General features: G+C 36.0%; 1 protein-coding gene across 9 annotated transcripts in view; it reads right to left on the reverse strand.

Moving 5' to 3' along the window:
• The window catches only part of DMTF1 (cyclin D binding myb like transcription factor 1), a 44,928-nt gene extending 20,086 nt beyond the window's left edge, over positions 1 to 24,842 (reverse strand). For 2 of the 9 annotated variants that reach the window (XM_037736529.1, XM_017523070.1), the window contains exons 1-7: positions 24,654 to 24,842; positions 13,206 to 13,328; positions 11,788 to 11,904; positions 10,247 to 10,369; positions 5,776 to 5,870; positions 2,686 to 2,800; positions 1,675 to 1,751 (exon numbers count right to left, since the gene is read on the reverse strand). In XM_037736529.1, the coding sequence (XP_037592457.1) occupies positions 1,675 to 1,751; positions 2,686 to 2,800; positions 5,776 to 5,870; positions 10,247 to 10,369; positions 11,788 to 11,896 (519 nt within the window). In that variant the 5' untranslated portion in view covers positions 11,897 to 11,904; positions 13,206 to 13,328; positions 24,654 to 24,842. Of the gene's footprint in view, positions 1 to 1,674; positions 1,752 to 2,685; positions 2,801 to 5,775; positions 5,871 to 10,246; positions 10,370 to 11,787; positions 11,905 to 13,205; positions 13,329 to 14,607; positions 14,687 to 22,645; positions 22,783 to 23,796; positions 24,080 to 24,653 lie in introns of those variants that run through there. The other 7 variants (XM_037736526.1, XM_017523072.1, XM_017523074.1 and 4 more) reach the window with 7 other exon arrangements.
• Positions 24,843 to 27,929: the final 3,087 nt, after the last annotated feature.

Here is a 27,929-nt window from a genome sequence, read left to right on the forward strand (position 1 = left end):
ACTGCTTTATCTAAACTAATAGCATTTTCCAGGTATAACTAAACCATATGTGACTAGTGGACAACTTAAACACACTTCTGGATTCATTTTCAAAGGCCACTGTATTTGTTTCTCTTAAAACAACAAACATGGTGGAAAGATCTCATTTATTAGTGAATAATTAAAGTTTTAAAATTCTGCATTTCACAAAGGTTAGCTTGGGAAGGTTGCAGTTAAAATTAAACTTCAAAATGTGAACCTTCTAGGCAGCACTGTATTTCCACATTAGTGTAGCATGGAAAATAGTAAGCAATCGATTAATCAAATGACAGGAGAAGGTATACCATCCTTCCCTAAATGTGTTAATGGTCTACACTTCAGACATAACACTATTTGATTCTAACTCCATTACAGAGATGATCAGCAAGTCCCTGGAAAGATTTCCTTGAGAATACTGATCTACCCCACCAATTTCTTATTCAACTAAACTACTAGCTTTTCTTAAACCCTTTAATACCTTCTCATTTCCTATAGGATAAAGTTCTAATTCTTCGGCATGGACTTCAAAGCCTAGTTTTCCAGAGGCTACTTATCTCAGTTCAAGGTAAAGGGTTTAATGTGTGTTGGTTTGGATCTTTGATTTCTTGCCACTTCAACATGCATTCATGTGGTTCACTCCGGTTCTACTCTAGCCCAAGTTCCACTCTTTTAAGACAGCTCAAATCCTTGCTCTTCCAAAATTTTCGTAACTGCTCTAAAAACTCTTTTTGTAAACTTGTACAGAACTCACATGTACCACTCACATGATACAAAGCTTTGTATCATTCTTCACCTGTTTCCAGCCTGCCCAAATGGATCACTGACTTCAAAGGCAAACACTGTGTGTTAAAGCAATCCATGCCTTAATACAATCCAATACTTAAAAACTACCGTGTTCAAAGGATGTTAATGAAGTGTACTAAGCGAACAAGAAATAAACCTGAATAAGAAAATTAACTAAATTTTAATATTTTTAGAAGAGAAGGGCTGGTATGACATGAAAAATTCATTCAAAGATGAATACTTTAGCCAGTCATGGTGGCTTATGGCTATAATCCCAACACTTTGGGAGGCCGAGATGGGTGGGTCACCTCAGGTCAGGAGTTTGAGACCAGCCTGGTCAACATGGTGAAATCCCCGTCTCTACTAAAAATGCAAAAATTAGCTGGGCATGGTGGTGTATGCCTGTAATCCCAGCTGCTCGGGACGCTGACGCAGGAGAATAGCTGGAACCCGAAAAACAGAGTTGTACTGAGCCAAGATTGTGCCACTGTACTCCAGCCTGGGAAACAGAGCAAGACTCCATCTCAAAAGCAAAAACAAAACAAAAAAAACCAAAGATGCATACCTTAAGCTTTAAACAACATGAATTAAACTCTATAGGCTTCTTGAAAAGATAAGGCTTTAAAATGTTGAGAGGCTATTAGGATTTTATCTAAACTTAAGGGTGGTAACTAAAGAAGCAAAGCTATTTTAAAGTGAGAATTCAAAATATTATATTATAATGACATGTTTTAGAATTATTGGGCTATGTTACCCAATCATCCATTACAAAATAAGCAAGAAGCTCCTAGTAAGTACATACAATATGCTGTGTCAATTTCTGCAATTGGCAATAAACAAATTATTGAAACATAAAAATTTGTTGTGAGATACCTTCAGATAGCGTTCAATATTGCTCATCAAAATATCAATTTCTTCTTTGGACCACATCCCCTGCTTCCATTTATGTCCTTTAAAAGAAAACAAGCAATGTTATAAAAAATGTTACTCCTTGAAAGAAAACAATAAATTTCCTTTGTGATTAAATTATATTTAGGGATAAAATGTAGCTAATTTCATTTCTAATTCCTCTGAAATCTAAAAGGTCTCTAGGTAAACTTGCTTTTGTAACCTCTGGTTTTTAGGCTAGAATACATTTATTTGATCCTACTAAAAAAAAGACAATGGTAATTAAAGATTTTAAAACTATTATCTCTCGCCCTTTCAGCAGTACAAAACTGCTAAAAAGAGATGTATAAAAATAAGAAAGGCCAAATCATGCTCAAAACTTTTTGAAAAACTTCTCCAATGAAAATTTTATGGGCTGAAGAACATATACGAAAGACTGTAGGGCAAGGTAAATATTGAATACCAAGTGAATACTGTATTCTTAATGAGCATTTACTACACAGTGCTTGAAAATGATTTACGTTTTTCTGCTTCCTTTTTGTCCTTCAGAGTGGCATAGATACAAAGCTCACTTTTTTGGTAGCAGCTTTCCCAGCTATGCTTGAGCATAGCCAGCACTATGAACACTATGTTACCTTGAGCCTCTAAGCCACTTATCAGACCAAAGTTGGTAGACTCTTGAAAAGGCTTGACTTCCTACTCCCATAAGCAATAACTGTATTGTCTTAGATGACACCACTATACGTTTGTTCAAAAATTAACAAGACAAAATTTATTTCCAATCAGAAGGAGAAAAATAATTACTAAAAAACAGATGGTGGTTTCATAACCTTAATTCAAAGTCATTCGGGATCAAATTTATTTCAGTTAGAAAAGCTCAACTACTTTAATTGCTAAATTCCAATGACAAAGGTCCAATTCAGAATCTTTTTGACTATAAGCCCTCTCTATCTCCATTTTTTTCCACTGGGCACTAAAATTCACAGTATATCTTACCTTTATTAGTCAGAGAATCCTTATCTTCTTTAGTTGTAAACCATGCTTGGCTAACTGCTGAAACTTCCTCATTACCCAGAGGAGATATTTCATCTAGTTGCTCATTCTGCAAAATCTTGAAAAGGTAAAAGTTAAAAAAAAGGGGGAGCAGATTGATTTAATGCCCAACCTGATTCATCTTGATAATTCTAGGCATTATAAAATTTTAATATAGTAATATGGAATTCACTTGGTTTAGATATAGTAAAAATATATTCAATTTACAAAAAAAATTGCTTGCTGTTTTACTATAGCAGTATGAAAACAAAATTATATGCATTAACATAATACGACCTTCATTTAAGCAAGTAAATGTAACATGTATAAAATGGGCCAAGAGTCTATTAAGTATTTAAATCAACATAGAACATTCAGGAAAATTTAAATATTTACATATATAAATAAGCTCAATAATACACAGCTATCTGTTCTAGACAGCAAAATGTAACTGCTAGGGTTGGGTGTTATGATTTGTTAACACCCTCAGAGATATGCTTGCTGCCTAAATCACCAATGATGTAATCTTTTGCTTAACTTAAAAGATTAACAGGCTAAATCATAAGTCATTATTGTAAAATCATGGTCTGCGTATTGTTTTCTGACAACTTTGTTTTCACCAACCTCTAGAGCCTAATTAACGTATCTTCCTCTCAAAGAACTGCATGGTATTACTTATTCTTAAAGCAGCTAAGTTTTCTGTGCAACTACCACCAGCTACATTTTCAGTTACAAAATCTGCTGGTCGGTGGGGAGATGCCTTCAACAGAATTGACCCTGGCCTGAAAGGCCTGAAGAGAACTATAAAGTATATAAGGAAGACCTGGCAAAAACAGTGCTACCATATCAGGTAATAGCCTATCATGGGCAGAATAAGAGAAAAGTCACGTTTAGTGACCACTCAACCCAATTCAGTCTCTAGGCTAAAAAAACTAGCAATGTCACTGGCTGAAGGTAAATCCCAAGAAGGATTGGACTAATACTACTTGAATAAGCAGAAACTGAACTTCTAATATGAAGAGAAATTGAAACCCATCTCTCTTGGAAAGAGATAAGCTATCAGGGGACAACCATGGTGCAATTAGGAGAAAAGCCACATCTCTTTATATCTGGAGGTAATACATATAGTGTGTTATGAAAGTGTTTTTGAAACCATGGGCAAAAAGCTGGAAATCACTGGAACAAGTGTGAAAAGTTTTATATTCCTCTATGTGTCATATGTTTTGTTATTTTTTTTTTTAATCAAGAGAGACCTTTATAAAGCTAAGAATTGAGACAGACTAGATGTGTCTAAGGCTTCTTATATTCTGAAGATTACAATTTTATAAGATTTGTTGGGGTTTCCCCATGTTTGGGCACCACTGTCGGGAGTCTGTCCTGTAGACCTTGACTCAGCGACGGATGAATAAAGTACACTTGACACACAGATATTATGCTTCACCAGTTCGGCTGAGGGTCCACAGCCTCTTTACAGATACTTTGCTGCCAGTCTTCCTCAGCCAATGAGACTTGCATTTATTTAGCAAAGGTTAATTGACAAAGCCCAAGTCAACACCACTATAATGAAGACTAAAGCACAGGTGATGATGCTTAAAGCAAACACCATTAGACGGTAATTTCCTTGGTCAACCTTCTCCTGAGAGGACCATCTGGCTCAAAGGTTAGTTTTAAGACCACACAAGTCAACAAGTTATTTAGGTAAACTCCACATACTTTAGCTATTTGCTTTACTTATTAACTAAATGTAAAGGGGATTTAGGCTGCCTCCAGCTGAAACTTCAACTGAAACTATGAAAAAACTTTTAGGCTTTCTAAAAGGGTTCAAGACTATATTCTGTAACTTTTTCTACTGTTTTTCCTTTAATATTTTTTCCACCTCCTTGAGTGAATTCCTACAAGATTTGATCCTGGAGTTATACATCAGTAAACAGTATAACAGAGAGCTATCAAAAGACCTTGATACATACTCACTTTTAAGAACTATAATGTAGAAAATTCTCTTAAATGATCATCTCTTAAATTAACCAGTTTGATATAAGAATAAAATCACCATTCCTCAAAGTATGTCTATATAGCAGAGCCCATTCCGTGAACCTTAGGAATAAGTCTGTCATGCTAATTAACCACTATTTTGGGGTAAACACTTAATGACTTATGGCTCAAATTTTCCCTCTCAAGAGTTACAGTGATCATGTAAGTCATGTAGTGTCTTTAGACATGGCTATTTAAACATTTAAATAGCCATCAAATGAGCAAATAATTATTTAGCAGAAGTATTCAACACTGTCAATAACAAATGAGTTCAGTGAGTACAGCAGGAGACTTAAGTACCTTGAAGGGTATTTATATACCTATCTATACTTTGTATATAAATATTAATAAGCTTTACAGTATTCCTATATTTTACTTTATGCATCTATTAAGTTTACTCAGCTTTATGTAGTATGCTGTTGCTTTTAAAATGAAGCTTTTACGAGTTGGTTGCAGGATTTCATGTCTATAATATATATAAGGCTTATAAATCTAAAATATTCAGCTGACTGAAGACCTCTTGTAACCACAAAGTACTATATATAGGGACTTATAATAGTTTCTAATTATTTTTCAAGCCAGTCTCATTAGTGGAATGAGACACAATACATTAACTGCCAAACTACGCCAAATAGCTGCAACTGGTTTACAGCAAAGATATAGTCAGAAACAGACTATTTCTGAACTTTTAAACCATGCTGACTTTCAACTCACATCTTGTCCATTTTGTGTCTAAAGTTAATCTTATTAAACAAATATTAGAAATTATGAAAAGTTTTTTGTTCACTAAAATGGTGATAACAAACCAAGAGGCTAAATATTAAATTATAACTCATTAACTCTTTGGCAGTAATCAAAACAAAACAACTTTATAATTTGTTTTGTAATAAGGGCCAAAGCTGCGCACAGTGGCATGTTCCTGTAGTCCTTGCTACTTGGGAGGCTGAGGTTTCTTATCATTTTATCACCTAAGCAATGTGTAAAGGATCATCCTCCCGAGGCCAGTTAAAAGATTTACTATACCTGGATCTGCGTCACAGTCCCCTCAGTAACCTCATCATCTGCCACCTCTGTGGTCGCAGTCATGGTCACCTCAAAGCTCTGATCATTTTCTGAAACTTCAAGAAAAGGAACAGTTCATCTCCAAAATAATAATGGCAAATTCTGATTATTCTAAAAATATCCATGGGAAAAAAACACAATCACCTAATTTTCTAACACGCTCCTTGTTAATACATCTTCACATGTATATGTTCATTTGCTTAATGATTCTTAATGTGCACCTAATTCATAGTAGGTATTGCTCTAGGGGCTGGGGAAACAAAAATCCTTTCTTCTTGGAGCCTATATTCTAGTGGGGAAAGACACAAAATGGACAAGATACTATGTTGGATGGTGATAAGCAGTGAGAAAAAATAGAACAGGAAAGAGAATGTGTTGGGATGAAGAACAGTATTTGAAATTTTATATAGGAGCTAGGAAAAGTGAGAACAAAGTGAGGATGGAAGCTAGTTTTGCAGGTGTCTTAAGGAAGACCTTTTCAAGGAGAGCCAAAGTGCAAAGGCTCTGAGATGGGGCATGCTTGGAGTGTTCATGGGAATAGCAAGGAAGCCAGTGTAGCTAAAACAGACTAAATAAGAACATGCAGGAGATTGTGTAGGGCCTTCTAAGCCAAAAGGCTTTGGCTTTAACTCTTAGGTGGGAAATGACTGGAAGATTTTGAATAAAGTAATCTTATATTGTAACAGGCTCATTCTGGCTGCTATAAGAAAAACAGTTTGAAGGGCAGCAAGAGTTGGAGTGAGATCAGTTAAGAGGCAAATGCAATCAAGATCTATCAGTGGCTTGGACTAGGGTGAAGGCAACTGAGAGTTCAAATTGTGAATGTATTTTGGATGGCAGAGCCAATATGATTTGTAGACAAACGAGATAGAAGAGACTGAAGACTCAAGGATAACATTAAATTTTTTTTTTTTTTTAAAAATCAAAACTACTGGAATACACTTGCTACTAATTAGTTGAAGATTGTAAAAGAAGCAAATTTAAGGATTTAGGAAGTTATAGAATCTCTACTTTAAACACATTAGTTTGAGACAACTACCATATATTTAGAAAGCGAGAAGTCTGGTCTGGAATAAATCCGGTAGTTAACACCAGATAGTATTTAAAATCTCAAGTTGAGATCACCTAAAAAGTGAGTAAAGAAAACAAGGAAGCAGTCTAAGGACTTAGTCCTGGGGTGCTCCACATTTAGAGGTTCTGGTGACATGGAAAAGTCAGCATTAGAGACTAAGAAGAAATGGACAGAAAAATAGAAAACCAGAGAAATGTTTCCTAAAAGTCAAGTGAAAATGTTTCAGGGAGGAGGAATAATAAATACTGTCAAAAGTTTCTGACAGATCAAGAAAGGCAAAGACTAAAAAAGTGGCCACTGAATTTGGCAACAAGAAGGTCTTTGGAGAGCTGAGAAAAACAATTTAGTTAAGGGGTGAAAGCTTGATTGGATTAAGTTTAAGGAAAAATGGGGGAAAGGAAATGAAGGCAAATATAGGTAATTTTCAAGGTATTCTGCTCTAAACACAAGGAGAAAAATTGAATAAGGACCAAAGGTGAGCCAAAGGGACTTTTTATTTATTTATTTTAGACGGGATCTTGTTCTGTTGCCCAGGCTGGAATGCTATGGCATGCTCACAGCTCACTGCAGCCTCAACTTCCCAGGCTCCAGAGATTCTCCCACCTTAGCCTCCCTAGTAGCTGAGAATACAGGTGTGCACCACTGTATCAGCTAATTTGTATTTATCATAGAGACAGAATTTTGCCATGTTGCCCAGGCTGGTTTCAAACTCCTGGGATCAAGCAAAGTGCCTGCCTTGGCCTTGCAAAGTGCTGGGATTGACCAGGGACTTTTTATTTTAAAGAAAAAATAACAGTACGTTTGCAATACCAATAAGAATGATTTAGTACACGAAAAACTGGTGATACAGAAGAGATAAAATAATTATTGGAACAATGTCCTTGAGTAGGTAAAGGGGATGAAACCTAGTAAATGGAAGGCTAAGTCTAAGATAGGATAACAAATATATGGACATAGATGCAGGTGGGTATATATTTGTGGTAGTGGGAATTGGTAGAAATTATTTTCTGGTTACTTCAATTTTCTTAGTGAAGAGGAACTAGGGTTACTAGCTCAAAGTAAAAAGGTGGAAGAGGTATTCAAAAGTTTCAGGAGCTATGAAACAGTCATCTCAAAGTGGAAAAAAAAACCACTAGAAAACTGGTGTTACTGGTGGGCAGCATTAGGAGCCCACTTCAGGTTAGTGATCAGGAATTAAAGTGAGAATAGTCAGCCTGCTTGTGCCATTTTTCTCTAATCCTTTTCAATTAGGTGCACTGGTACAGATATAAATAGGCAAAGATAGATTTAGACAGTTATGATTTCACCAAACAGTGAAGTAAGAGAAAAACAAAGGACTTGGTGAATGCAAGACAGTGATTATAGTGATTATAATGATTAACCATAAAAGTGAAACAGGGTAAAATGAAAAGAAAGGATACAAACAGAGAAGGAACAATAAAAAAGTAATAGGATCAGCAGGTCCCAGTGAGGCAAAAGACTTCAGGAGTTCAAGAGTACTACAAGAAGTGAGCTGGAAAGATAGAAGTAGTGGTAGGAAAATAGCAAGTCTGAAATAGATCACAAATGAACTCCAGAAATAGGTAAGAGTGGTAAAGGAAGTAATAAATAGAGAACAAAAGGAATAAGGGAGTAAGGTACTGAAAGAATCATCTAGATGAATACTGTAATCACCATAGAGTAATAACTACAAATAGGGATTGAGATAAATGTAGTGGCAGATGACTACAAAAATAAGTGGTTAGTGAGTTAGAATGATTAATATGAGTTAGGCTGATGCTGTGAGGATTTTTACGATCCACACAGATAAACTGTATCAGTCTTATTGCTAAATATTATGCTCCAGTGTGTCTTCCATATGTGATGATGCTATGATCCCTCATAAAGCAGCTCATGTGCTTTCATGTCAACATATCTCTATTATCTGAAGCTAAGTGAACAGTGCCCTGAAGGATTTGGTTACACCATAAAATAAAACAAAATATCAAGTATATTTTGAACGTACAATCATGAACAAGGTATTTCACTTTAACCAAATGAATTGGTTAAAGTCACTTTATATCAAAATAGCCACTCAAAAATTCTACTTTAGAAAATACTTAGGATGACAGCTGTATAGAAAGGCCAGTTAAGTTTTAGAATTGAATTACAACATAATAATAGTCAAATTAGGAAAGATTTAAGAAAACATAGGAATCATGATTAGGAAGAAAGAATATTTAATTATAAATACGTTATGCTTGGTTATGCCACAACTGGAAGCAATATTAACACTGTTTTTCAGTATAGTCTAATAGTAAACTAAAAGTTTCTTTTCTGTTCAATTTAGCAAGCAAATTAACTCTACATTCAGAGTACATATCTACTTGTTAAGATACAATTTTCCATGCTCAAAACCTAGTCTTCCTTTTTCAAAAGATGAAGATGTGATTTTGCCTGATGCTGAGTGTAAAATCAAAGTTCTCAGATATGGCAAAACCCTCCTTTGTGCTAAGAGTGCCACCAACAGCCATGTGCTCCATGTCCACTGCCATGGATTAAGGCATCTACTCTGGAATCTTCCTGAACACTCCATACTCTTTGCTAAGCAAATCAGAAATACAATCTAATGTTGCAGTTGGTATGCTGTCTTGTGCCAACAGTATTACACTTGAGATATTATACCTCCTATAGAATCCAGTCTACTTTAAATGATCTTGGAATAGAAACACATTAAAAACTTTCTCGGCAAGAGTAAACTAATTAGGGTTCTATCTAACTTTCATGTTATCATATAGCATACTGAAGAGGCAATATGGCATTGGGGTTAGGAGTATGTACTACAGGAACCAGAATGCCTAGAATCGCTGTTAGTCAAGTTATTATAATTTTCTGTGTCTCAGGTTCCTGACTTATAAAATATAAATAATAATGTTAGTATCTCTTATAAAGCATGCTTTCTCTATGAGGGCAAATACGGTTCTTGGGATGGGGAGAAATGCATGTGACAACAAATTTTACTATCTTTATGAACAAAAGCAAGGACATACAGACAGTACATTAGGAAATACAGGATATTTTTGAGGATATATTGTATTTTTCATGAAGGAAGAGTACAATCAGGGAAAAAAAAAGTCTAAAAAGGCTCCTTGTGAGGCAATTGAAAAAAAGGTCGGGAAGATTAAAGTAGGCAATATATGTAAAAGCATTTAACGATATGTCTGGCACATTGTATTTATTGTTAGTTAAAAAGAGATGTTTTCACTAAATGAAGAAAAAAGCAATGAGTCCAAGTCTATCTAGAAATGTCAATTGGATGTTTTACAAGCTAAATTTAGATGTCAAAAGGGAATTCTGTGTTCTTAATACATAGTGACTTACGTGGAAGTGCAACAACTGATATGCAAGGAGTAGAATCATCAATACTCTGATCATCCTCAGAGGACAAACAAAGTCTTTTATGTGGAGGTTCAATACTATCTTCTGAGTCTATTTCATCCGCTTCTAATGGAAGAAAACAAACAAAAATCTCAAAAAATTCAAACCAATGAGGCAAAACAAAATCTCTAATAATGACTCTATAACAATTTTCTTATCCATTAAAACAATCTTCTTACCCATTTGCTCATTTAACTAAACCTAGTTGTGCAAATAGGATTCAAAAGGACCCTGCCTTTCTATGCCTATTTGAGTATTCAACTTCTGAAGGTTTCCTGTAAGAGGTGTCCTAAACTTAAGAGAGAAGGGAAGCCCAGGAAAAACTGCTGTCTCTCGGCAGTAGAAGCAATATGTGCAGTGGTATGGAGGTATGAGAAGATTAAGGTATGTTCGGAAAATGTGATCTGCTGGTACACAGGTATATGCAATACGGCAGGAGGTGAGACTATGAGGAAAGCAGAAATGACTGGAGACCTATGGGCCAAATTAAAGAACCTGTACTATATTCTAAAAACCTTGGGAAACTTTATGCTATTAAGCATATCATGAATAATTTCATCAGCAGCTTGAAAGATGAATTATAGGTAGGAGAATGGTTAAAAGGCTATTAGAGCTACCTGGAGGAAAAATGAGAATTTAAACTAACAAAGGAGGGCTTGAAACAGAGAGGATGCAATAGATTTTAAAAACATAATGCTATAAACAAGTCTTCAAATGAAATTATGCAGGCGATGAGAGAAATGATTTATTCCCAACCACATTCATGATCTGCATACTAAGTAATGAAATTCACAGAGAAAGGAAAAGAGAGAACTAGGTTTAGGAAGTAAATACAAGTAAGGATTGTTTGGGACATATGAAACTTAAGGTGCCTATGAGAAGCACAGATAAATCTGTATAAAGACAGAGTCTGAGTCATCTTTATAGGTAGGTGCTAGTTAAAATCATAAGTTTGAATTAAATAACCTATGAATTATGAGTAGAGTGAAAAGATAACCAAGGTTGAGTAAAGATGAACGTAAAAGCACAATAAAGAAATGGCATAAACAAACAGCAAGTAGAGGAGTAACAACAAAGTTATCAGCTGGAAGCCCATTGAATATTAATTCATTGCAGATGATCATATTAAGTCATATTCAATTGACTGTGTACAATTCTTTAACATAGGTTCTAACAAAAGAATCTATTTGCATTGAGGACTAATTCTACATTTTCTAATGTATTAAATATACTGCTGGCACCAATTAGTATTAAAAAAGAGGTATATATTATAGTTATTTCCTCATTATCTCTGGGGGCTCAACAGGTCTTATTTACAATATAGCAACAAGATTGACAAAGGCTAACACTTACGTTCAACTGAAAGAGATAATCTCGTTTTCTACTGTGTAGCCTATACTCATTTGGGCAATTGGGGTCAAAAGTGACACGGAATTCAGAAATTTTGCAAAGAGTCAGAATTATATATCAGCAAGTTCTCCTACCATTCTGAGGGCAGTGAAGAATGAGGTTCCCTTCTGTGTCCTGAGTCAAAGTCACAGAGTTCACAGTTTCTACTGTTACTGTGTCAGAATCCTCTTCCACTGTGCTCATACTCAAATCTGTACAAGAACAGACTCCAGGTTAGGATTTCAAAAATTATTCACATATGTGAATATGAAGTATTCCCCTTACATCCCCCGAAATACCACACACATTTATTTGGGTATCTGCCTATAGGGTTCTTCATGTAAAATTGCAATGAGAGTTCAGATTTCAAAAACTGCCTTTCATAAATTTATATCCATTATTTAGAATAAGGTAATCTGCAAGAATCTGATGGCTCTGATAAATTTTGAAAACCTACAACATTTATAATACTTTAAGAAAGATTTTGGTAACATCCAACAAAAGACTGTCATATCGACAAAACTCTCACCACTTTTTGATTGTGTCTTTATGGACAGCTCTGCAGGTGCTTAACTTGGATTCATCAAAAATTTTATCTTGATTTAATAATTATTTTTCCAAAACATTTTTACAGGTATTTAGGCTCTATTATCTAAAAAATAGGAATGCTAAATAATTCTTGCTGTGTTCTTAATATTGAACAAGTGCATATATCCATCATTACCAAATTGCAATTTTAAGAGATGAGTTAGGCCTTCTTTTGAAACAAGTACTTTCATTGTTCAAAGTATCCTTACCTGCTATTTTACACAAATATTATTTTCCTCTTGTTCAGACAGACAGAATAATTAGTCTCAGAATGTAATACCTCATGGCTGGTGGGCGGGCAGGCGGAGGTATGAAACTGTAATCAATGGCCTGGTTGAAGTCTTCAGAAACACCTCATAAGGTTTAAGGACGTTCTTGCCTCAATACTCACTTTTGGTTTTATCCACATGTTTTACCAACTAAATAACGCAGAGGACATAAACCCTGATATAATTTCTCAATGTTTATTAAACTTTTCTTTTAGAGAAGGGGTCTTGCTCATTGTTGCCCAGGCTGGAGTGCAGAACCTATTCAGAGGCACTACCGTAAGTGCACTAGAGCCTTGAACTCCTGAGCTCAAGCGATATTCTTAGCCACCCAAGTAGCTGGGTACAGGTGTGTGCCAACATGCCGGGCTCTCTCTGGCTCCTATACACAAGATATTAGTCCATTCATATATTTACCATTGAAGTGAATGTATTTTCCTTGGCACAAAAAATATATTAACCTAAATATATTAACAATTACATGGGGAAGATCCAATAATTCATTAAAATTTTACTATACAAATTACTATTTGAAAAGGACATTATTCATTTTACGACGGTAATTATGCCATTCACAAAATAAAGGTAAATGGAAATCATCATCTAGTTTTGACAAATTTGCAAATCATGTGAGGTCTTTGCAACAAAAACAGACTTACCTAGACAATGGATGGATCAGCTACAGCCCTTCCCACAGAATCAAGTTGTCCTCCCTTAGCCAGCAGCATCACTTTCATGTTATCCAGATTGTTTCTCCCCCATGTTCCTATCTCTGCAACACTCTGAAAAAGTAACAGCATTACACACAATAAGGCTTAGTAAGAAAAAATGAGTAGGATAGCAGTATGCTGATGACAGTCTAGCCTCAAGCCTCTGTGTTATCTCAACTAGAAGAGCAAGACAAAACTAGAATTCTTTTTTAAGTAGGACTTTGGGAAATTAGCCTCTAAAAGTGTTTCCCAATGAAGAAAGGACAGAAATGATGAATAAATATTAACGGGTAGTTTCTTAACCCACGTGGCTCTCATCAGGCAAACATTCTCTAGAAAACAAAACAAAACAAACAGGTTCAGCTATGCTAGTGGTTCTACGAACTACAGACCCTGCTACCATTATGTAACATGATGTGTATATCAACCAATATACTATGATAAATATTACTACTAACTATAGTTTTTCTTTATAATTATTAATGTTTTATCTTAAAGCTTTAAAAGTTATAAAATACCGATGACAGGTGAACAACCCTATCTAGTAATCTGTGGGGGGGGAAAAAAAAAACCTTAAACCATTAGGACAGAAAAAGCAAATTACAAGTAAGCTCTTGAAAGCAATGTGAAACTTTATGAAATATGAAATGGTTTTCAAAAGTTTCTTTCAATAAGTTCCTCATCTTTATCCTCAAAGGCCAACCAAAGAGAAAAAAAAAAAAACAGTATTTGAGGTTCAAGGGGATGTTTCAGCAAAACTAGGGATTACAATTTTAATTTTTGCAGCATTCTAATTAGATCCTCTTTGCATTTTCAGTGGAAAAGGTACAGATCCTGCTGGAGAAACTTCATAATCTATTAGATTTCATGTTTCATGCCATCATTTCTGAATCCATTAATTTTTAAAAGGCTGGCTTGTTAGTAATACCTGCTGCAAAAGATGGGGAAAAGAAATGTAAAAAAATTAAAAAAAAAAAAAAAAAAAAGGTCAAAATCATCCATAAACTTTCCAAAAAATGATTTTTCATACTCTTTGGTGTAGTTCCTTCCAATCTTATCCCCCAATGTATGTGTCTGTGACTATAGTGTATCTTGCAATTTTATATCCTGCTTTTTAGAATTTGCTCAGATTGAAAAGTGTGAAGGAAACCAAGGGAGGCATCTAACACAAGTTTTATTACTTGAAACTTATGCTGCATCAGGTGTGGTGGCTCACGCTTGTAATCCCAGCACTTTGGAAGGATGATCGCTTGAGCTCAGGAGTTTCAGAACAGCCTGAGAGAGTGAGATCTAGTCTCCACAAAAAACTAAAAAATTAGCCTTGTGTGGTGGTTTATGCCTGTAATCTCACCTACTCAGGAGGCTACGGTAGGAGGATGGCTGCAGCCCAGGAAATCAAGATTGCAGTCTGAGTGACAGCAACAACCTGTCTCAAAAAATAAAACAACAAAAAATAAAATTTATGCTGCAATAAAAAGTGTGACATCATTTAACAGTTCTCCTATTACTGGACATTTATGTTGTTCCCAATTTTTAATTTCCTTAAACCATACTGAAAAACATATTTGTACACTCTATTTCCTTGAAAATTAATAAATAAAAACCATTAAATCAAAGGAAATGACAAATTTAGAATTCTTCAATCATACTGCAATTTACCCAAAAGGTTGCACAAATTTATATCCCAATCATTGAAATCTAAACTCTACTCTTGGTTATCTTGCCAATAGTTGTTTTTTTTAAAACTTCAAAGCAAAAAGCAGAATGCTTATTTGATAGGTACAAAATGGTCACAGGTTTAGCATTTGAATGAAAATTGTTTAAAGACCCAAGTTAATCCAAAACTTTGGGAAAAAGAACCAGAATCCTGGCTCCTTTTTTAAAGTTCTGCAACTCCTTTTAGAGATTAGTGAATAATTCTATGCTACTTTATAAACTAACAAGCTTATTTGTTCAATAAACAAATATATCCAAATACATTACGCTTCTACTACATGCAGATATTGGGGATACAGTAGCTTTTTTTTTTTTTGCTTTTGAGACGGATCTCACTCGTCACCCATGCTGGAGTGCAGTGCCGTTATCTTGGCTTACTGCGCTCTGCCTCTGGGGTTCAAGCATTTCTTCTGCCTCAGCCTCCGAAGTAGCTGTGACTACAGGTGCACGCCACCCACCCGGCTTTTTGGTATTTTTTAGTAGAGACAGGGTTTCACCACGTTTGCCAGGCTGGTCTCAAACTCCTGACCTCAGGTGATCTGCCTGCCTTGGCCTCCCAAAGTGCTGGGATTACAGGCATGAACAACTGAGCCCATTCCCCTGTCATCTTAAGCATGTTCTTGACTCACTGTTTTTCCCCTATAGTCCAAGCTATATATATGGCCAGTACATTTATTAACATTTAAGAAACTGACCTAGTTTCACTTTTAATGTGTAACATGTTTACATGGTTAAAAATTCAAAGGTAATTTTTATTAATATTAATACTGACAAATATATAAGGTATCTAAATGAAGATGTCAAGCTGATAAAAATATAAAACTAGAGTTCAACAGGCCAGCGTTAGACCTATAAATGTGAGTTAGTGGCATACACATTGTTTTCAAAGATTTCTTAAAGAGGTTAGAGAAGACAGCCTAGATTCCAGTTCTAGAACACTCCACTACATTTGGGAAGTCAAGCAAAGAAGAATGAGAAGGACCAGCTAGAGATGCAAGAGAAAAACTAAGAGGTGTAAACTAAGAAGCACAAGTGTTTTCCCAATGAGCATTAAGTAGCCAACTGTATTGAAAACTGCTGAGGATAAGATGATTGAGAAATGATTATGTAATCTGGCAATACGGAGAACAATTGGTACCTTTAACAAAAGTAGTTTGGTGGAAGTAGTAGGGGCAGAAGCCTTACGGGAATATGTACAGAATTACAGTAGAAGTAGGAAAGAAAAGACAAACTACAGATCCTTTTTTCAGTAGGTTTAGCTTTCAAATTAGAACAAAAGGATCAAGTGCAGTCAAGACTACACAGAATACATACGTATTCTGATGTTGGAGAGAAATATTGGTGAATAAATCAAATTGTGATAGTAGGGTAAAAAGCTTAGTAATTTAGTGCCTTTATTCTAATTCATTACACAAGAATCTATGCTTAACAACTTCTGGAATCCCTCCCTATTTTGTTTATCGGAAAATCGCCAACTCTACTATCACCTTTTTGGTCCTTTTTGGAGCAGAAGAGTCATGTACCATATAATATTTTGGTCAACAACGGAGTGCATATACAGTAAGTCTGTAAGAGTATACTACCATATTTTTACTACAACGTTTCTGTATTTGGATATATTTACATACACAAATACTTGCCATTGTGTTAAAATTGTATTGTATTCAGTACAGTAACATGCTGTACAAGTTTGTATTTTCTATGATGCCCACAAGAAATAACACAAAATGCATTTCTGAGAACTGTCATTAAGCAACACATGACTGCACATCATCAGCTTTTCAATTTTCCTTTCTTTGTAATGGGTTATACCATATGTACTATTTTTACACTAAAAATGAGAAGATAGCATGGAAGAAAAATAAACACAGTTTTAACAGCCATTTTAACTAAAGTGGCCTTTTGGCATGTTTCCATCATTTGCTGAGTATCTTTAAATAGCATGATACCTTAGTAAATTCAAGGAAAAAATATCTGAGGGTAACAGCAAATCCAAATGCAGTTAGGAAGATCATGGACAATCTGCTTGAGATTTCAAGAATTTTGAATACTTAAGATATGGACATTTTGTCTGTTGGGATACAGTTTTATAAAAAAGGAATTAACTCAGCTTTATCATCAGTTATTAGAAAGCTGTGCAAGGAATTAGTTTTATCCATAGCTTTATCAGTGGAGAGTAGCTTACAGAAAGAACTATCAGGAATAGTTTTATCCATAGCTTTATCAGTGGGGAGTGGCTTACAGAACTATCAGATGTGTTTATATAATTTTAACAGCCCTAATGCTTTGGCATTGCTGTTATTTATGCACACTATTTACAGCTTTGATAGCTTTAATTTTCTATATAGTCTATCATGTGTCTATCTGACAAACGATGTTATATGCCTTGTTGACGTTTTCATTATAAATTTCAATAATTTTTAATTATTTATGCATAACTATGAAATTTGTTACACTGGGCTGACAGTTGATAAGATTTTGGCTACCATTTGTAAATTTTCATTTAGATTAATTAGGCATCTCAGAATCTTAAAAGAACAGTGGAAACATTTCCTGTAATCTGCTGTTTAAGTTTTTAAAAGGTTGCCAGGCAGTTAACAGTGTGAACCAGATCATTTTTATAGATTGATGAAGCATGTTTTCCGAGACCTAAAAGATAATGTATAAAATGAAATAGTGAATATGCAAAATTCCAGTTGACTTTTATTATATGAAAGTAATTTAAATGTGTACCTAATAAATTTTGAGTGGTTATCTGATAAATCATTAGACAGGTGGTATGTTTCAAGGTATTTAATGCTTTATGAAGAAATAATTATTTCTGGTCATTAAAACCTAATTATATGTTCTATATCAAGAATTATGGCTTTCTAAAATTATTTTAACTCTTAAAGCTTTAACTCATTGATGACTCAGAAACAAATTTTAGAAAACTTAGTATTCTGTTCCTGTAACAATCTCAATGTGTTTTTTTGCAAGACGAAAATTTGATTTGTTCCTTAAATTTCAGATTTTGTTAGATGCCATTTAAATAATTGTACAACATTCACTCCTTAGCAGCATTTTGTTTTTCAGAAAAGCTAAAGTGGTTTTAATAAGACTGATATTTATATTACTTTTTAGAATTTTTTTTTTTTTTTTTTTTTTTGGAGACAGAGTCCTGCTCTTGTTGCCCAGGCTTAAGTGCAGTGGCATGATCTCAGCTCACTGCAACCTCTGCCCCCCAGGTTCAAGCTATCTCCTGTCTGGGCCTCCTGAGTAGCAGAGATTACAGGAACCTGCCACCACACTCATCTAATTCTTGTACTTTTAGTAGAGATGGGGGTTTTACCATGTTGGCCAGGCTGGTCTCGAACTCCTGACCTCAGGTGATCTGCCTGCCTCAGCCTCCAAAAATGCTGGGATTACAGGCATGAGCCACCACACCCAGTCACTTTTTATTATTCTTTTAATCATTTTGACTTTTTAAACATGTGGCATCTTTACCAAGTACACTATAAGGGTTACTATTGATAGTGCAGGTTGGGCTACAGTAAGGACTTAGGATAAGTGATTTCATTAATAATCACTACAAATGCTGCATGTTTTAATTTATATAAACAGAGAACACCTTCTGCCAAACACCAAAATTTGTATATACCACTGGGCCATGAAAGTTGATAGTTTTATTTATGACTATTTACATTGTTATTTATGTAGGAAACAAAGCAGGAAAATACACTGAGAATTATGTTTACAGAGGACTTCTTTAATGCATCACATTTCTTAAAGATAAACATACTTTTATTATACTTAGTATTTTAAAAACCAAACAATTATACAATTGCAGATTTGTACATGTTGTCAACTGCAAAAAACCATTCCAGTGGCTTAAAAAAAAACACAAACCACACAACCTTAAGTGTGGTACAAAACTCTTATAATGGAGTTACTGTATCTTTATTATCATATAATCTCACATTACAGCTCCCAATGAAAAAGATGACCTTATTTAATATACTATAACCTGGAAGGACGAAAAAGGACAAGCATAAAGAAATAACTCTTGGATCTGTTATTTAACACAGAATTCAATTAAAGAAATGAGTTATTCATGCTATTCTTCCTTTAGTATTGATGTAAAGTTCCTTTTTTTTCTTTTTTTAAATTTCATTTTTTTTTTGATGCAAAGTTCTTATCCAATGGGTTATCTTAGAGTGGTATTTCCATCAATTGATTCTACCTATCGTCCTGATTTTTCTGGGCATTTAAGTGTTGAATATCTTCTAAAAACCAGAATCAAGGAATGAAGTGACCTTTGTTCTCAGTTTTGGGGGCTAATTCTATAAACAGATGTACACCCATTTCAAGTATGGAAGAGTTTAGATGCTATGAGTGGCAATCATGAGAAGCACAGGAACCAACATTAGCTGACCCTAGATGCTTGGAGCTGTGATTCTAAAATGGAACATGGGATGAGACCACATGATATAAAACATTCCCTATTTTCATACACTCACTTTATACTGTGAAATCTTTGCAAGCTACAGAACATATAGCACCACAATTTTATTAGGTGGGTTAAAGACTGAGAAACAACTGGGTGAGAAACAGTCTCTGGCATAATTCAACTATTAAGGCAGTAAGGACACAGTTTTCAGAGGTCTTTTTTCCCTGACCCATTCATATTCTTTTTGTGTGATTGCATGGCTTCTACCCACGTATCAGCATGCCTATCTTTACTGTTTTCACAATATTAAGATCATACTGTCACATCTTTTTTGTACTTACTCTATCTAGAGCATTTTCCAATATTACTACTCTACATTTTGAATGGGTGCACAGATCTAAATTTATCTAATCTGTACCTATTACTCAACATTTGTTTTTGAGGCTATGTTATTATAAAACTCGAAAAGAACCATTGTATAACTTATTGTGTAACTAATGACTTAAAAAATACTTAAAAGAGTATTTGCATAGTAACGTATAAGGAATTTGGAAGATATTTTTGTTCTGAAATAACGAGACTTTGCTAAGTAGAAAACCTAAGTGGAAGATAATAGGTAACAAATTCACACATCCTAAACATGGGAACCCCCGGGCTGTCAAACAGGTAAGGTCACAGAATAAGCCTAACATCTTCCAAAGTACCAATTTTACTCAAGATACGAATGGGAACACTACACACTTGAGGAAGATTGTTTTGTACTATAGTGCCAAACCCCTTGGGATTTCTTCCTCTATGTACTTTATGGAAAAGTCTGAGAAGCAGAGCCATAACTGAACGTAAGGCATATTCAATTAAGGTACCTAATTAATGTTTACTATGGCTTGGTTTTAAGATAGTAAAATATGACTATATATCATAAAAATGTCAATAGAGCTGTTAGTGGAATCTATTCTAGCAAGTTTTTAATGCTTAAAATGTTGATTTCAATTACTATTGAAAGCAATGTCATTATTACTTGAACAAGGAGAATTACTTGATAGCATGGATCATTTTAAGGTGCAGCATTTCATATCTGGTTCGACAATAAAATTGTATTGCTTATTAAAAAAGCAACAATATTATCTTTCACCCTATGTATGGTTTAAGAGCTAATAATGTGTTATTGGCTACACTTTAAAGATTTCATCCATTCAAAACTGAGTACTTTCATACAAGGTACCATCAGAAGCTTACACAGTATTATCAGACACCTATGATTTACAGTGAAATTAATTTTTTTAAAAAAATTTTAAAGCAGCCGGGCGCGGTGGCTCAAGCCTGTAATCCCAGCACTTCGGGAGGCCGAGGCGGGTGGATCACAAGGTCAAGAGATCGAGACCATCCTGGTCAACATGGTGAAACCCCATCTCTACTAAAAATACAAAACATTAGCTGGGCATGGTGGTGCGTGCCTGTAATCCCAGCTACTCAGGAGGCTGAGGCAGGAGAATTGCCTGAACCCAGGAGACGGAGGTTGCGGTGAGCCGAGATCGCGCCATTGCACTCCAGCCTGGGTAACAAGAGCGAAACTCCGTCTCAAAAAAAAAAAAAAAAATTTTAAAGCAGATTTCCTCATTAGATACTAAAATACACACAGGCAGTAAAATAAACCTAATCAGCATAACACCTGATGGGAAGTGAATGAATTAGCTTTGACCACTGGTGACTGGAAGAATGACCTAACAGTGTACATTTAATGACATTAAAAATGACATTTAAATATATGGGATGATAGAAAATTAAACTGTTCATAATGAGCTCTCCAGTGTGCTTTTTCCTGACAACTTATTTCTAGTATTCAGTCATGGAATGGACGATCTTTCTACGAACTTGGCGGAGAGGAGGAAATGTGATAAACAGGTTCCTCCTTTAAACTTACCTTTATAGAATCAAAGCAAACACAAAATCTGTTTGTGATTTCTATTACAGAAATTTTCTTCACAAAATGAAAGCATCATCAAAATAAAGGGAGAAATGACATGAAAGCAAATAAATGTCACATACATTTGGTAATGTATTTATCTGTATTTTATCCTTAACACTTGGCAATTATTTTAATAAAAATCACTTAGTATACAACTTTCTTGGATCATCTTGTATCATTTAGAGGTATAGAAATCTTTTGGAGCTGAAACCGCAAAGGACTTAAAAGTATATCAATTCTTGGGAAATCCTTTCAGATAGGAAATATATGATGGTAGTGAGAATACAATGGACTATGAAAATGGAAACTCCATTTTGGAAAGGCATAGTAACACCTCGGTGTTAAATATGCTGTCTTTACAAATGACATAAAAAAAGCAGAATGAACCCTTCCTAAACCTTGTTCCTTACTAAACTTTTGATGTCTTTGTAACAGACAGATATGTGTGTTAATACAAGTGACGCAAGACGACAATACACTTCTAAGCTCCCTCAATATTTTAACATCTATGTGCCAGGCAGTAAATCCTTAGGGAACACTTGTTCACATTAGCTCATTTATCCTCACAAGTGTTAATTTAAGCCAATGCACTTAATGAAGCATGGCAAAAGCAACTGTTTAAAATAACAAGATGTTATTTTCAGGGCATGTAAGTTTATTACACCATTAATAAAAATTAGGGTCTGTAGATGTTGAAGAGATAAATGAGACTAATAGGTAAAATTTTTTTGCAGAGGTGAAGAGAAGCTTTTTGTTGTTATTTAAATACTAAGTAGTGACATCAAACTAACCTTATAAAATATATACACTCTCTCTCCCCTTTAAAGCACCCCTTGGGTGTAATGAGATAACTAAAGCACTGAGAAAAGAGATCTTTAAAAAAAGGACTATAGGACAGCTACCTACTTTTGATATGATTCTCTACTAGTAAACATTTCCCAGCCATGCTCTGTTTTCAAAGCTCAAGTCATACCCCCGAACTTTGATAAAGCACCCCGTGGGTGTAATGAGATAACTAAAGCACTGAGAAAAGAGATCTTTAAAAAAAGGACTACAGGACAGCTACCTACTTTTGATATGATTCTCTACTAGTAAACATTTCCCAGCCATGCTCTGTTTTCAAAGCTCAAGTCATACCCCCGAACTTTGATTTCTTCCCCTCAAAATACTTCAAACACCTGATGAACACTCAGAGAAAAATGTTTATATAATGTATTCATATATAACTGCAAAGTATGAACTTAAAGTTCTAAGAAAGATGCAATGCCCAGTACTTACTGATTAAATGTTGATGAAGACAGGGCAATAGCATTTTGGCTCCACCATTAGCTCAACTGCAATCAATAAAGAGATTCACGCAGAATATGCGGGTGCTAAATCAGTCCCAAAAAGCATATTTGGGGTGAGCCTATCAACTAAAATAGCAAGAAAAAAAATTAGCTTGTTTGGTGGCATACAGAAGCACCTAGTATTGGGAGTTAAAATGAGACAAAAATCACCACAAATCATGAAATATATTTTTCACACCTATAACATAATGGTTTTTTCCAGGCAGAATGAGGCTGGCTTTTGTGCTTTGTGTACGGAAGAAAAAAGCTATTCCCACACCAAATTGGATTCTCTCAGCAAGACAACTTTCGTATGTTAAGAAATATAGTTTTAACCTTTTTTCTCTAAATCCTGACAAGATTTGTAAATCCTAACCAAATACATGAAATCTTGTCTCCACTACAACATAAGAGCAAAAAGATTTTGTTGTATCGTCATTCTTTAAATGTAAAAAGTGATAGTAAATTATCTAATTTGTTAAAATACAATAATCCTCAGAAAGTTACTTGAAATACAAATTTAAAACCAGCCTTAAAAAATTTGAATTAATGATAAAATATGAACACCCTTAAGAAATACCAGTAAGACAGCCTGTAAAACAAACAAAAAAGCAACAACAAAAAAAGAAAACCCTTAACTGAAAAAGAAAAACGGATTTTGTAAAACTTTCAACATAGGGGAGGAATATTTTCGTATTTGGACTGGAGCTTAAAAGCTACAAATGGTTTTAAAATATTCCAAATGGCACAACTTTAAGCTCAAGACATGTAATATTAAATAATTCTACAAAATATGTATTTTGTAGGACGACCCAACAAGTAGCCTCGCCTGTCAGAAAGGAGGCACACAAACAAAAATCAAATCTATATACATTAAAAAGAGGTACACAAAAATGAATCGTTGCGAAAAAAGCTACTACGCAAATTCAATGAGAAAGGGAGGAGTCCTGACTCATACTGTACACGATTATCTTTTTTCTTATCTACGCCGAATATTTTTATATAAAAGCATATGCTCTATCATTCAACTGCACAGAAAGGCACTTGGCCACTTCTTCTCTCAAATCTACTCTGGAGATTGTGGTAAAACACTTTACGTACCTCCCTGAGAAATTCTCAAAGCGAAGTCCATTTTAGAGGACAAAGTGGATTTAACAATTTTAAGAACTTTCTGGGATATCGGCACAATAAGCCAATTACTCTTTAGAGACGCATTTTCCGCGCTCCACCAGGACTCTGTCCCCTCGCCCCAGCCCACATCCCTTCTTTAAAGAGACTCAGACTGACAGAGGTGGTTCGGCCAGCTATCCCGATTCTCTCTGCCTGGGCCGTGAATCGCCGAGCAAAGCTGAATCCCCGCAAAATTACAGAAGAATCTAAAGCGCAAACAAGGTAAAAGAACAACAAAAAAGCAAAGCGGGGGAAGTTGGGTCGAGACCCGCCCCCACTCTCTCAACCCCACCCAAGCCTACCTCTCCTACGCTGCACCACACAACAAAACCGAAAAACGTAATAAAAATAAAAATTAAAAAAGGAACACCACGAGAAAGCAAATAGGGCTTCCTTACTGTCCCCACTCCCTGTGGCCCAGTTCTCTACCCAACCTCCCGGCCCACCCCACCCCCCCAGGGGTCCCGGCGCCATTTAGCTCCTCCGAAGCCGCCGCCATTTTCCGCCCCCGTCGGATTGCTGCTGTGCCTCTGCGGCCGCTCGCTTCCCTACTCTGCAGCCTGAGCCACGGGCGCCGTCCGGCCCTGAGAGGGAGGCACTGGCCGGAACGTGCGGGGACGGCAGCTGCAACGTCAGGAAGGCCAGGCTCCGACCCCGCCCGCGGTGCCAGGGCGCCGGCAGCCTGCGCCAGCCGGCGGGAGCTAGCGGGCAGAAAAGGGGCCGGACAGGCTCCACTGGGCGGAGCGGCCCTGGCGGCGGTTGGGACCTGAAGGTTCCATCGCACTTACTTCCTGTTTTGGGTCCGGGCACTTTGGAAGAACCAGGATGGAGGCTCCAAAAAATACCAGGATGGAGGAAGCAGCCACGGGCGAGAGTGGCTGCAGCTGGAGTGAGCGAGAGCTACGAGCCACCGGAAACGGAGCTGCGGCCGCGCCCCGCCCCCAGCTCCCCGCACGTTGCCCCTCCCGTTCGTGTGTCCCGCGGGTGGCCCCGCGCGCTGGCTGAACGCGTCACTTCCGGTTGTGTCGGCGCGCGAAAAAAGGCCTTGAAAGGTTTGGAACGTCGGTCCTCAGTGGGGATGTCTGCTGTCCTTCTCTCTTTCTGCTAGGAAATCTCTGCACCGACTGTACCACTGCTGATGTTGTAAAAGAGGTCCTTCTGCTTTGACGCAACTGTCGTTCCTCTGGTTCTGGGAACGCTTAGGTCCCGCGGGCCGGTTTTCATAGTTCCCTGTGGCTCCGAGCCGAGGGAGCCGCGGTGTGGAATGGAAGGAACCGGTGATCTCAGTGCTGAAGAAAACAGGGAGAGTGTGTTTTTGTACTTGATTTGTCTTGCCGCAGGGGTTTAAAATGAGATGTTGTCTGGGCGTGTGAAGCAGTTCTTGATGAAATGTGTCCTCTGTGAGTGTGATCTCACTGTTATACTGGGAAGATGCTATTCTGTTGTGCCCAGTTCTTAAAAATACAGATGCTTCTTAGGTTGCAGCTGTATAAACCCAACCTAAATCGAAAATGCGTTTTAAGACCCTTATTAACGAAAAGGATAAATAAGCTTTTGGATTCAGCAGTATGAGTCAGCATTTTTTTGAGTGCTTATGTGTCGTGAATATTTTACATGTATGAAACTCATTTGGTGTTCATAAGTGCATCACTACAGTTACTACAAATGAATCCCATTCTACACAGAAACCAAGGAGAAGTGAAGGAATGTGTCCAAAGTCTCCCAAGTCGGTGGTGGAATCAGAATTGAAGCCTCAGCTCTAGAGGCTGTGTTCCGAGCTACCCGGTTGCAGCTCACAAAATACACTTTCGTTACGTTCATACGAAAACAAATGATTACAGCTAGTTTACAAATGCTTTACTTTACTGGAGGGTTGAGATGTTTGGCTAATTTTCAAAAATAAATGTCAGAAGCAGCATTTTCTTGTGTTGATAATTTTATTACTAATTTGTGGCACTGCATTCTATTGGAGTTAAGCCGTATATCATTCCATTTTTAATAAGTACATAATAATGTTTATGTAAGCCAAGCTATGAGACAGAATAGTATTGTGGTATGGTCTCAGGCAGTCAAACCTGAATGTGAATTTTGGCTCCATTTCTTAGTATTGAATATGGCATTTCACCTCTTAGAGCTTCATTTACTTTAGAAAAGCAGGAGTAGTAAGATCTACCTTCCAAAATCTTGTTGACAACATACTTTACATAGAACCTGACATGTATTAAGCATTAAGAATGGAAACTATTAAACTCTAAAGCCAGAGAAGCAATACAACTACTGAAAGAGCAGTTATATTAAAATAATAATTACATGTGAAAATTGTTGACATTAACATTGGTAAGAAGGTGGTTCCTAATTAGCCACATTTTTCATAAAACATTACGATATAGGATTCTTTCTGTTAAGGCACAAAATAGTGATATATAAATTATGGTTGGGCTGTGCATTCTCTTCTGCAAAATTTTAGATCAGCCTTCATGCTGCTGTTAATTCCCTAAAAAAAGTCAAGTGCATCTTCATAACTAAATTCTCCCTTTCTGGTTGAGTTTCTTTTATAACTACCATTTTCCAAGTCAGCTGGTATTTATTTGGGGATGACAAGTGTATTTTAGTATTAGCTTAATACATAACCTAAAAAATATGTTAATCATAGTAACGTCTCTGTGCCTTTAACCTGAGTAGTCAATGTGAAGACTATCCATAATACAACTTGATTCCTAGAGCAATTTTCTGCAGTTATACTTCTACGTTATGTGTACCTCACTACTTAGTGTGTACTTAGGGAATGCATGAGGTTTTAAATGTTTTGTGGAAAAAATCATGAGAAGTATTTCTATCCTAAACAATGATTGTGAAAGTATTTACAGCATAGCTTGATATTTACTGCATTTGCTAGTTATAATTGACTTTGCTGGACTCCAGAGGTTTTTTAACACTTTCATGAACTTCATCACTGATTGAATGCTGATGAAATTGCCTTTTTAAATGGCAGGTTGATATATTAACATGAAATATTTCAAATACTGAGAAGCAGGTTCTGTTGTTTCATGATTATCATGCTAATTTATAAAAAAAAGATGTTTATAAGCTTTTGTTTAAAGTAAAAGAAAAATACAATTACCAAGTAATTTACTTTCTATACGGTCTCTGAGTCCTGTTATTAATAGCTGATGAGTATATACTGTAGGGCCTTCCATCTGATGGGGATTGCTATGCTAACAGAGGAATGAACAAACTGTTCCAGTTAAGCCTACACATCAGGCTTTACCAAATGGTCTCCTGACTCAGATTCTTACTATAGGCTTTCCTCTGGGCCTTACGACACTCTATCTTACAATACTTTCCCCACCCTGCATTTTTCTATGTGTGTCATCTCTACAATCCTTTTAATACCTCAGCCTGGTGACCACCTCTATATATCCACTTCACTTTTTTCTTCTTTTATGGTCAATCTTTGTGTTGAGGCCTATTGATGGAATATTAGCAAAAAAAAAGTGGTTCCTTACCAAGTTACGGGAATGGAGAGCTAAGGCTTCCAATACTCCTGGCCAATAAGGCTAAAAATTTTTGTTCTTTTTTTGTAATTTTGGTGTGTAAAACAAAGCAGTTCAGATACTTCACTAAAATGGGAGAATATCTGGACCCAGACTCAAAGGCCTATTCCTTTATCTAGCATGGAAGAGAGAGGGACAATATATTAGTTAACTAAGCAGTAATTGCCATGTTTTGTAAGTTCTGAGAAAGATACCATTTGGGTGCTCTGAAGGTGAACTTTTACATAGAGACTTCAGAGTAGGCCTTTCTAGGGAGATACTTAAGCAGAAAAGTGAAAATAAACAAGCATAGGAAGAGGGTGCAACATGGCAAGGCATTTGTCCAGCTAGTGCCTGAAAGCATATTTAGAGAAAGCAACTGGCTTGTAAAATGTTTATAAAATGGTAAAAGCACAGCACTGCCAGGTGGTAGGCTATTCCTTGCAAAAGTTAGCTGAATTTCTCAAAAAACTTTATTGTGGTAAGAGCACAATGTGACATCTGCCCTCTTAATAAAATTTTTTTTTTTTT

Source organism: Cebus imitator, unplaced genomic scaffold (assembly GCF_001604975.1).
Source record: "Cebus imitator isolate Cc_AM_T3 unplaced genomic scaffold, Cebus_imitator-1.0 Scaffold26, whole genome shotgun sequence".
NCBI lineage: Eukaryota > Metazoa > Chordata > Mammalia > Primates > Cebidae > Cebus > Cebus imitator.